Source organism: Carassius auratus, chromosome 39 (genome assembly GCF_003368295.1).
Source record: "Carassius auratus strain Wakin chromosome 39, ASM336829v1, whole genome shotgun sequence".
In the NCBI taxonomy this organism is placed as follows: Eukaryota; Metazoa; Chordata; class Actinopteri; order Cypriniformes; family Cyprinidae; genus Carassius; species Carassius auratus.
The window spans coordinates 779,906-792,143 of record NC_039281.1 but is presented as its reverse complement, the minus strand read 5'-3'; the positions used below and the strand labels follow the sequence as shown (position 1 = coordinate 792,143).

At 35.7% G+C, this 12,238-nt stretch overlaps 2 protein-coding genes across 2 annotated transcripts; both read left to right on the top strand.

The window, feature by feature from the left end:
* Nucleotides 1-764: 764 nt before the first annotated feature.
* Nucleotides 765-6,171, top strand: LOC113058005 (cationic amino acid transporter 2). Its single transcript, XM_074559857.1, is given in 13 exon segments — nt 765-847; nt 1,652-1,715; nt 2,754-3,123; nt 3,220-3,375; nt 3,474-3,639; nt 4,038-4,174; nt 4,551-4,773; nt 4,850-4,986; nt 5,182-5,284; nt 5,362-5,492; nt 5,581-5,747; nt 5,860-5,968; nt 6,071-6,171. Coding segments are annotated over 11 exon segments (1,794 nt in total). The 5' UTR covers nt 765-847; nt 1,652-1,715; nt 2,754-2,759.
* Nucleotides 6,172-7,389: 1,218 nt separating this feature from the next.
* LOC113057602 (platelet-derived growth factor receptor-like protein) lies at nt 7,390-11,275 on the top strand. Its single transcript, XM_026225022.1, has 6 exons — nt 7,390-7,675; nt 8,382-8,682; nt 8,764-8,915; nt 9,246-9,539; nt 9,653-9,792; nt 10,564-11,275. Exons 1-6 carry the CDS (start codon nt 7,618-7,620, stop codon nt 10,780-10,782), a joined length of 1,164 nt encoding a protein of 387 aa, XP_026080807.1. The 5' UTR covers nt 7,390-7,617; the 3' UTR covers nt 10,783-11,275.
* The last annotated feature ends 963 nt before the right edge of the window (nt 11,276-12,238 follow it).

Sequence of the window (12,238 nt, the reverse complement as noted above, 5' to 3'; positions counted from 1 at the left end):
TGCCGATATGGTCTTAGTATCAGATGACTGTATCTGCCTTGGCATAAGATTGTGACAGGGCTATTTCTGTCTGAGCCTTTCGGTCATTCCGGTAAGAAGGTGAGGAATCCTAAATCAGAACAGCATGTAGATCAGAATGGAGGGAGAGGGGGCCGATACAGCCACTACTCATTTACAATAAACCTTTCTCCCTAGATACAGTGTCATTTTGATTAGACTCATGGAATGATTAAGATATTGTCCAACACTCTATTTGTTTTTTTTGTTTGTTTTTTTACAGTTATTTTTAAAACATGATTTAATTTCTGGGGTGAAAATAAATAAATTAATTAATTAATTTAATTGAAAGTATTAACATTCTGCTCTATAAATCATGAATGTAAGCCCCTCTTTAGAGTCAGTAGCAAGGTATTCCAAAGCTGGGCTGCCATCTAGTGTATCCAAAGAGAATTTCTCAAAATGCTTGATCAAAGCTGAAATTGTATATTAAACAATAATGTCCTATTTCTTTCTTGTAAAAAACAATGTTCTGTTTTATCGTGCAAGTATTTGCTGAGATAGATAGCTTTTATAACCTCACAGCAATATTACAAATCTTTCTTTGGTTAACACATGGAATTTTATCCTCACCCTGTGCCTTGGCTGCATTTATGAGCACATTATGGGGCCAGTGAGAAATGCGAAAAGAAAGGCTACTTTGTTGCTAATGCCATTGAGTGGGTGGGTCAAACAGTCCACTCTTGTATATATTGTTGAAAAATCATTTAGCCTCATTGGTGTGAAAGGGACGGATATATTTAGACAGTTACAAAGATATAGACTGCAAACTTCTGTGGACACAATTAAGGTAAAGAAACAAACATTCACTCACTAATTAGATGCATTAAGAAATGTCTTTACAAGCTCTTTTAGTCATTATACTCATAACATTTTATCATTATAGTTATTACATTTTAAGTTTGCCTTTTTTGTTGTTGTTGTTGCCATTACTATATTTTCAGTGCAACAACAGGTGTAAATAAATGCAAATTTAATTAATTTTAATTAAGGAAAATATTACAAATCCTTCTGCATGTAATTTAACAAGTAACACTTTCTAACATAAAATATTAGCAAAAAAAAAAACTTGCACCAGTACGTTCTGTGTGTTCATGTTGGCATGGCACATGATCAGTGCTATATAATGCAGTATGCAGCAGTAGATTCCTGGCAGGATTAGTAAGGAGAGTAAATCTCCTGTTGGCAGATTTTACAAAGCCACCACACAAAGAGAATGTGTGCCAGCCGACCATTACCAAGTCATGAAGGCAGCTTTGTCTATCCTTCTTCATTACTATCTCATGGAGCCACAGAACAAGCTTCTGTCTGGATTGCAGAGGAGGATAAGTGATGCAGTAGAGAGTAGACGACACCTGACTGCATCAGTTCTGTTGTATGAACCAATACACCAGTGAGAAGATTACTGTAATGTTCATGAAGCCCTGCAAAATATGATTTTTAAAAAATTACTTGAAATTATTTAGTAATGGATCCATTATGCTTTAATTAATTTAATTTAAAAAATAATTTGTGGCTCGCAAAGATGGTTAGTGATGGATATCAGTGATCTGTTCATTCTTAAATTAGAGATCTGTTTTTTTTTTTATTGAAGGTTTCAAAGGAAAGAAAAAAAGACAGACATCATACTTGTGAAAACATGAAGACATTTTGATAAGGTAAATGGGAGGAAAAATGAATTGACAAATAAATGACACGCAAAGGATTAAAAACTATTACTTTTCAGGGCGATTGCTTGAGCATAATCCAGATTAGTTGTCAAATGACAAAATAGCATGGAAATGATATTAAAAATGACATTTGATATGATGATAAAATGATAAAACAAAAGTCATTTTAGCTTAATAAAAAAATTCAGGGGAAAAAACTACAATTTGCTGATGATTTACTCACCCTTACACCACACAAAATGAGTTGGTTTCTTCATCTGAACAGATTTGGAGAAATTAAGCTTGACATCACTTGCTCGCCAATGGATCCTCAGCAGTGAATAATAATAGAGTGATAAAAGAGAGTGATAATAACTTCACAATTATCCACAAGTAATCCACACAACTACAGTTCATCAATTAACTTAAGAAGACAAACGTGTGTTTGTAAGAAACCAATCCAAACAAACGACTAATCGACATGGCCTGAGATGGAGTACATTTTCAGCAAATTTCAATTTTTGGGTAAAAAGTTCCTTTAAAAAAATGTATATTGCATTAACCTTTATAGTTATATATATAAAATATATAAATAATATGGTCCCACTTTATATTAGGTGGCCTTAACTACTATGTACTTACATAAAAAAATAAGTACAATGTACTTATTGTTTTCATATTGTATTGTAAAACACTTTTGCTGCTATTGAGGTGGGATAGGGGTAAGGTTAGGGAGAGGGTTGGAGGTATGGGTAAGTTTAAGGGTGGGTTAAGGTGTAAAGTATGGGTCAACAGTGTAATTTTAAATGTAATTACAGAAATTAAATACAGATGTAATTACATGTAGTTTTTTTTTTAAATATAAGTACAATGTAAAAACATGTATGTACAGAATAAGTACATTGTACTACATTATTAATTAAAATGTAAGTACATAGTAGTTAAGGCCACTTATATATACATATACTTTTCATTTATTTGTAACCTCACAAACAAGCTCAGTTCAAAGTAAACATTTGAACTTTTACTTTCACTCACCTCTAACAGCCAATAATGCAATCGATACGGTCTTTCCTGAGGGGCCTGAGCCGCAGAAAGCCCCTGGAACCGGAGGGAGAGGTCTCCACTTTTCGTCGCTGTCTTACAACTTTAGATCTAGTGGCTTTGGGAGTGGGCAGCACCTTAGGGGCTGGTGTTTACGTGCTTTCTGGAGAGGTGGCCCGGACCCTGGCTGGACCAAGTATTATCATCTCCTTCTTCATTGCTGCTTTAGCTTCTACCTTTGCTGGGCTCTGCTACGCTGAATTTGGCTCAAGGGTTCCTAAAACCGGCTCTGCCTATCTGTACAGCTACGTGACTGTAGGAGAGGTGTGGGCCTTCATCACAGGATGGAATTTACTACTGTCTTATGTCATCGGTAAGCAGAAATTCAGCCTAATGGTGATCAGACACATAGACAGACAGACAGAGAGAGTCAAAGGTCAAGTACTAACAAAGCTTTCTCTTGGTTTAGGCACATCGAGTGTGGCCAGGGCATGGAGTGGCACATTCGATGATCTTATTGGAAATGTGATGGCTAATTATTTTAGCAAATACGCAGGCATGAACCTGCCTGGCCTGGCAGCCTACCCAGACTTCTTTGCAGCTGGTCTCATAATGATTCTTTCTGGTATCAGACTATAATAATCATACACCGTTTAGTTCATTATTTTATATGTACCATCTATGACTAAGGCTTAGACACAATGTACCGTATTTTTCTCACAGGACTTCTTGCATATGGTGTGAAAGAATCAACCACGGTCAACAAGGTATTTACAAGTGTTAATATACTGGTGTTGGTATTTGTCATCATCGCTGGCTTCATCAAGGGAAAGCTACAGAACTGGTTTATCACTGAAGACATCCTCCTGAATGCAACAGCAATGCATGAGTAAGAACATCCGCATTTATAATTTATTGGAATTTTCAGTGAAGTAATATTGAGTGTAATCCTTTCAGTCTAGAAACATTAAAATTATATAGTGCATGTTCAGTTTGGAATACTAGCATTCTACATGATGCAGTATAAAGAACATACACTGAGCATACACCGTATGTATACACAATCAAAAATAAAAATCAGTTGCAATTTCCTTGTCTTTCTTGACTCATCATTTGATTGGACTGACATAAGTTTGCCAAAACATTTTAACACAAAATAGATAGAAATTCAATATATTCAACACCAAACAGCAAAAATAGCGGGAGTAGTGTGCTAATGTGCTTTTCTAAATTCAGCCATATCATCGGTTGTTTTCTAAAACGGATTATTTTATTTTATTTTTTAAGAAACCTAACATCCACCGTCAATGTCACCACTGAGTATGGAGTAGGTGGATTTTTCCCATTTGGATTTGAAGGAACACTGGCGGGAGCAGCTACATGTTTCTATGCATTTGTTGGCTTTGACTGCATTGCAACTACAGGTAAATCTGAAAACATTAATAATGTTTTTTTTTTTTCATTTTCAGCAGCCATTACGTCTTCAGTGTCACGTGATTCTTCAGAAATCATTCTAATATGCTGATTTGGTGCTCAATAACCATTTGTTTTATTATCGATGTTGAAATCGTAGTATTTTAATTCTTTTTTATTCTTTGATGAATAGAATGATCAAAAGAGTTGCGTTTATTTGAAATTATTATATTTTCTAACAATATAAAACAATTTACTGTCCCTTTAAATCAATTCAGTGCATCCTTGCTGAATAAAAATGTAATAAATAAAAAAATCTTGTACATCCCAAATGTTTAAAACTGTGTGTATATTATCTCAAGTCATGCTTTTACACTGATTTTCCAGGCGAGGAGGTGAAGAACCCTCAGAAGTCTATACCTGTGGGTATCGTGGTGTCTCTGCTCATCTGTTTCCTGGCATACTTTGGCGTTTCTGCTGCTCTGACTTTGATGATGCCATACTACCTTCTCAGTGTTCAGAGTCCTTTGCCTGTGGCCTTCACTTACATTGGCTGGGCTGCTGCAAAGTATGTTGTGGCAGTCGGGTCCCTGTGCGCTCTGTCAACAAGGTAAAGGAGTCACAGATTGAGATCTAAATCTCTGTTATGTATTGGTTCATTTACAGACAGTTAATTTCATCTGCAGTCTCTTGGGGTCCATGTTCCCAATGCCCCGTGTCCTGTTTGCCATGGCCAGAGATGGACTCATGTTCAAATCGTTGTATAAAGTCAGCTTACGGCAGAGTCCAGTGTTTGCCACACTGTCCTCTGGCACTGTGGCAGGTAAGTGTATTACAAACGAATGTTAAAAAACAATCTACATATTGGATCAATTCATTCGGGCCTCTTTTTCATCTCTCACATATGACAGACTAAGCCAAATCATAAGACTAGGGCTTTTTTTCTCTCTATAAGATGAATAGTAAATAATCTCCAGCTTTTAAAGCCCTGGAAATCATGTGTTCTGCTTTATTCCAGCAATAATGGCTCTTTTATTTGACCTGAAGGCATTGGTTGATATGATGTCGATTGGAACCCTCTTCTCCTACACACTTGTGGCTATTTGTATTCTGATACTAAGGTTGTATTCCCAGCTCCCCACTTCCCTTCTAACATCCATGGTGCAAATCTTTGAAGCTAAAACTAGTTTGTTTCAAGGTATCAAGAGACGGCTTCAGAGGAAAGTGATTTGCACACACCCAGAAGTTCGACGTTTGGATTTCTGAAACCCCCTTCATACCCTACCAATGAAACTTCAAACACTGTTACAACCTGCACAGTTTTTCTTGGTATGCAGAAAACCTTAGTAAATTCCACAGAAATACCGAAAAATATGACCACTACCGAAATATCAGCAATTATTTTATTTTTTTGCAGTTGTGTTGGTGCTTATTCTGTCACTTCTGATGAGCAAAGCTATCAGATCTTTGTTGTTTCTGGAGATCTGGAGTGTTGTGAGTGTAACTGTGATCCTGCTCATAATGTTACTCACAGTTTTAATTATCTGGAGGCAACCCCAAAACCCAACCAAAGCCTCCTTCATGGTGAGCACAGGACCTTTTACAATACAATACCTTTTACAATACAAGCAAATTATATTTTTACAATATTTTAAAAGAATAAAATATTCATATCTCGTATTTTCTGTGACCACAGGTACCGTTCTTACCTTTACTCCCAGTAGTGAGTGTGTTCATCAACATTTACTTGATGGTTCAACTGGGAGGAGACACCTGGATTCGTTATGCTGTGTGGATGGCTGGGGGTACGTATATAATGCAAAATATGAAATGTTGTTGAAAGTCCAACCTGTATATATACATATATATATATATAATTGTAAATGTGTGTGTTTTTTTCTGCTCAGGATTCATTATCTACTTTGGATATGGAGTTAGAAACAGCATCCAGAGGCAAAGGTTACTCAGCAGTCAGGTCACCATTGAAACCATCTGAAACCAAATCTGATAAAAAAAAGAAGCAAAATAAATTGATGAACTACAGAAAACTGATTTGCTTCAGTCATATCTCTCAAGTAGATGCCAGTATAGCAATATAGTTTTTATCATATTTGCAGTGAAATAATCTCTGTCATTTTATAATTTTTATAATAAATAAATAAATAATTCTGAATCTTCAATTTGACCATGAAATTGTTTTTTAATAACACACTACTGTTAAAAAGTTTGGGGTCTGTAAATTTTTTTTACGTTTTTGAAGGAAGTCTCTTATGCTCGCCAAGGCTGTGTGTATTTGATATATATATATATAGAATTAAACAACAATTTTGTGAAATAACATTAAAATTTAAATATTTGTTTTATTTATTTATTTTAATATATTTTAAAATGCAATTTTTTTCCTGCAACCATTACTCCAGTCTTTACTGAAACTACTCCTAACATTATAAATGTCTACACTGTCACTTTTTATCAATTTAATGCATTCTTTCTGAATAAAAGCAGCATATTGATTCAAACATTTGAATGATACTTTATGTTGGGAGAAAATGCTTCAATAATTTCAAAAAGGTCCCAAATACTGCATTAGCTGGACCAAATGGAGTAAAAGTTAAGTATCAAGATTTGAAATATTAGTTGCGCATTAAGATATAAGATTTTATGACAATGACATTTGTCAGAGTTCATTTTTTATTTTAACAGAATGCAAGCTTGGAAAAAAGATTTGGTAAAGTATATAGGACTTGCATGACTAGAAAACAGCTGCTCCTCTGAGTTGCTGAGTGAACTGGTGTGCTCTTAAGGGACTTTAATCTTACTTTCAACCGTAAGGGCACTAAAGAACAATAGCACCATTCACAAGATCCTACCTGTGTCACACTAATCAGATCTGAACTATTAAATCAAACAGAAATTCTGAAAACTGGGTCATTCCACAGCAAATACCGGGCAATGAGTTTATACGCCACTAATATGTTTGGTCTTTTTTGGCTCCATTGTTTTTATGCACCACAAGAAAAAAAATAACCTAAGTAAATGTTACAGAACTTATTTAGAACTTAGCACATAACACTGTCATGTACATAGTAGTGGATCAGTTTTACATTTACCATGTGTTCTTCAGTGATTACAAATTGCCTTGTGTCAAATGTTTTCACAGAGCAGACACAGAGTTTTTACAGCTAAATAAACACTGGCTGCTTTTTCAGTTGGATGGCCAGCTCTCCTCAGACCCTGATTGGTAGAATGAACACAGAAAGGACCCATTGAGTGTAACCAGAGGAATTTAGGGTGCTCATGCGACTCTGGTAAACATCTGACCTCTCACTCAACACACTCGGTTCCTCCTCTCCTGCTACCTTTCTATTTCTCCCTTCTCTGCATGTATCCTTAAGAGCTGGGTACACTAGAGTGAACTGAAGTTTGTTTGTGGTTGCCGTGAATATTCTCCGCCATGACGTGGAGGGTGGTGCTATTTGTTCTTCTTGTTTCTCATTTGATCATTCAGTTTGGTGAGTATCTTACCTCTTACGAGACCATATTATACATTATGTAGATATGATTCTCAGTTATACAAACAGTGAAAACCTATATAACTCTACAAAGCAGGTATTAACACAATGCATGTAAAATATTTGTGACCCTGGGCCACAAAATCAGTCTTAAGTCGCAGGGGTACATTTGTAGCAATAGCCAAAAATACATTGTATGGGTCAAAAATATAGATTTTTTTATGCCAAAAATCATTAGGAAATTAATTAAAGATCATGTTCCATTAAGATATTTTGTACATTTTTGATTAGTAATATGCATTGCTAAGGACTTCATTTGGATAACTTTAAAGGAAATTTTCTCAATATTTAGAGTTTTTTGCAGCATTGTGTAGATTCCAGATATTCAAATAGTTGTATCTCGACCAAATATTGTTTTATCCTAACGAGCCATACATCAATGGAAAGCTTATTTATCCAGCTTTCAAATTATGTATAGATGTCAATTTAGAAAATTTGCATATCAAAAGTTTATAAAAAGTTGCACAGAAAATGCTTTTGTTTTGCATGAAGCCCACATTTATGGCTTCAGTTCTCAGGGACTACATGAACTGATCAAATTTACTTTGAATTCAGTCCAAAGTCACTTTGATTAAAAGTGTCTGCCAAATGTATACATGTAATTTTTACTGAGTCTACTTACAATGGTTTGTCGCATAAAAAACAGGCATGTGCCAAAAGGTTGAACCTGACCCAAAGACCAAAGCTGAGAAGAGAAATGGCAAGTCCAAGTCTGGGAAGGGATCAGAAAAGACTTCTGCTTCCAAAACTAAAGTGAAAACCACCCCTGAAACCCCTAAAGAAGCTCAGACGTACCTCACTCAGGTGGTAAACAAGGGAAGGTTTCAGAAAGTGGCGGACACGCTGACTGTCCGAGCAGGCGAGACGTTAGAGCTGAGGTGTAAAGGAAACCCTGTCCAGTGGGCTGTTCCTGCATATCTAGAAGAGGATGATGAAGGACGACTTAGGTATGAGTCATCGCATTAGATTGCATTCATTTAGTTCAAATAATCACTTGTTATTTTTTATTTTTTTGTCTTTATTTTCAGGACAGTTCAGCATGAACGTTATGGTACCCTGATTTTGGTAAACACAACAGCAGCAGATACAGGGGAGTTCACCTGCTATCCCATGTACTGTGAGGATAAAGACTGCAGAAAACAGTATGACAAAAGCGTCAAAGTCTACATCTTTTTTTCAGGTAATATAAGAATCTAATGTGATGAACAGTGTGCAGATTATACAAGTATTCTTTAGGTAACAAGAAAAGTATACATCTAAAATGAAGTGGTAAAGAATAACATTAGCCCTACATATCTATGTCGAGACTCTAATCTGAATGCAAAAAGCTGCAAAGTCCTACCGTCGCAGGGCTAAATGATGTTTGGAATTTAAATATCTCTGCAATTCACTAATTATTTTGCAGCAATGACTGCTTGACTGTACTTTATTCTTTACATTCTTATACCATCACAATTTTAATTCCAATTTAAACAGAAATGACAGTTGCCCATTGCCATTTCTCTCTTAGACCCTCAGGAGTTGTTTGTACCTTCTGCTGATTATTACGAGGTCATTCAGCTTCGCACGAACTGGCCCACCGTTCTGCCCTGCCAGGTGACTTCTCCACAAGCAAAGGTGTCTTTACACCAGGAATTTCCTCCAATGGAGGTAAATGTGGACGGACGAGAAATCTCCTTTGACGTCAAGAAGGGTTTCACCATCCACAGACCGAAACAGTATCACGCTGGATCTCTGTACTGCGAGGCAAGCCTGGGAAACCTTCGCCAGAGCTCAACCAAATACATGCTCATCTATGTCAACTGTGAGTATGTAGTTAGCACACGACAGCAAACTGAAAGCAGTACACAAGCATGTGACCAGATAAATCAGACTGCAAAAATCTTAGAAATGATTTCAGAATGTCTGCACTGGTAGATCCAGCCGCCCCTCCGTTTCCTGCGATCCAGGCCTCCTCTGACACTGTGGCAGTGGGACACAATCTTCAGGTGACATGCACTGTGATAGGAGAGCAGGACGTGTTGGTGGACTTTACCTGGGAATATCCTGGACAAAAGGTTAGACCAGAGGGTAACCGAAACAAGACACAAACCAATATTTAAACATTTATGAAAAAAAATTAAAAATAAAAGTTGTATTTAAAAAGATTTTTAAATAGGACTAGCATTAGAGAATTAACCCTATAAATCCTGATGTGAAATAACAGTGACATGAAAAAAATATTGAAATAGAACAGTTTTAGACAACACCTAAAATAAAGAAGAGACAAATATTGGTTTATTCAGAGGGCAATCTGGTGCAGTTTCCAATATTTATATGTTAAAAATGTAAAACAAAATTCTTATAACTCCTAGTGTAAATCAAAGAGATCTTAATAAGCAAGATGATATTGAAATGCTTAGATTTATGATCAAAGTACTGTAGTTTTTATTGTTGAAAACAAAGCATATACTGTAATGCAATACAATGATGATTGAGAGATGATGGACAAATAACACTCCTCAAAAGCTTTTTACATGAAACATACAAAAAAAAAACTATGTATGGATAACCAATAAACCTAAGTTGCTTCAGACTGGTAAGTGTTCATCTTAGAATATTACTACTAATAAAAAAGTTATTGCTAAATTTACTTTATTATAAAAAATGTGTAACAAGTTCTATTATAGAGCCCTTGTCTATCAAATATAATACAGTATAGGCTTCGAGGGTCAACATATATATATATATATATATATATAATTACATTATAATTACATTACAATTATATTACAATAAATTATTAAATATTTAGTTTTTTTAAGATTATTTGTATCTTTCATTATTAGATTGGGCGCCCACTGCACACGCTGGACAATGTGCAGACAGTGCAAGTGGATGGGCAGAACCGACAGAGAACTCAGATAACACTGCTGGTGGACGAGGTCAGAGAGGTTGACCACGGAACATACACATGCACAGCTCAAAACCTACAGGGTTCAAGGTCTGCATCAACCACTGTCAAAGTGCAGTCAGCACAAACCACCACCAAGCCTAAGAAGCCATGAAGTCCTATTCAGAGAAATCCTATAGAAACCTGAAAACCTGGATCATTCCAGTCAGATATTCTTAGCTATAACATGTTATACTAAATGGCTGTAGAATAACCAGAACGATCCTCACAGAACACTGTTTTTTTCTCTCTCTCTTTAGAGAAGACACAAGTCAGGTGGAACAGATCAAAGTTTAAACATAGTATGTGCATTCCCATTGTTTTACTGACCCCTACAACAAAAAAGGGGATTGTATACAGTATATTTGAGAATAAAATTTAAATTTGAGAAGACAACATTTAAATATGACAATCAAATATGCAACTATAGAAATTCTGGCATAAATGGATAAACAAAAAATGGAGAGAGGGTTATGTATTTGTCTTAGTCATTGTGACATTCAACTGTAGGCTATTTATACATTTCTAATATTGTGCAGTTTTGAATCCTGTACCTATGCTTTGATTTTTTTTTTCATAATATGCAATAAAACAGTATTGCTGTGCCAGCTTCTGTTTTCTGTGTTCTTTATAGCAATTTAAACTACTGCTGTTATTATCAAGAAAGCCAAAGTGTTTGTGACACCCACTGAATCCCAGAAATACCACAGCTTGGCATCAACAGCAGGGGGCGAAATATTTGTGCTATTGAAAAGATGTGGAATAAACAAAAGCAACATGTTCATATTACAAAATCCTCAGTCATTACACTGCCTTAACCCTCAGCTATTGATATTCATAATGTACTAGAAATTGGTTAAAACATTGGTTTCATGCATATGATTAAATGGATTTGTTTCTTACAAACATGTAGCTTGTCACTTCAGAAGACATGAACACATAAAGTGGGGCACTAAGGGTTAAAAGGTCTTAATGTACCAGATTTTCCAGAAGCTCATTTCTTTTCACTCATATACTGTTCCTGAAACGAAACCATTCAGGATACCTCTCCTCTCCTCAAAGGGCAGGAAGTATGCAGTGCACTCAGGTGTGTGCCCAGAGGCTGCAGTCATCAGAGTATTAGTGGAGTGGTAATGACAGGGTGCTGTCAGTCTTATTCAGTAGAAGAAGGTCTGGGGCCAGACAGGAGTCTAGATGTATCTGATTTAATAAGAGTTCTGTGAATAATTATAACAACCAGATGTGTACTAGCATAGGATACACCTATTTGTTCATTCTATTCTGTTAGTTTCCATTGTAAATATATTATCTGTATAAAGATTTTATAAAGCTGATGCAGCTCTTACACAGTACAGCTTCAGGTCTCATTTGTACTCCAAATTACTTCCAGATAAACAGTAGAAAGGAAGGAGAATTCACCATACTCTATCTTCTAGACCTATTATATGTTATACCTTTTATAGGTTTGGGGGCAGTAAGATTTTACTTATTATTTTAATAAGAAATTCATTATTTTTTCTAGCAAGGATGCATTAAATTGATAAAAACAAAAGAAAAAATCTATCTATCTA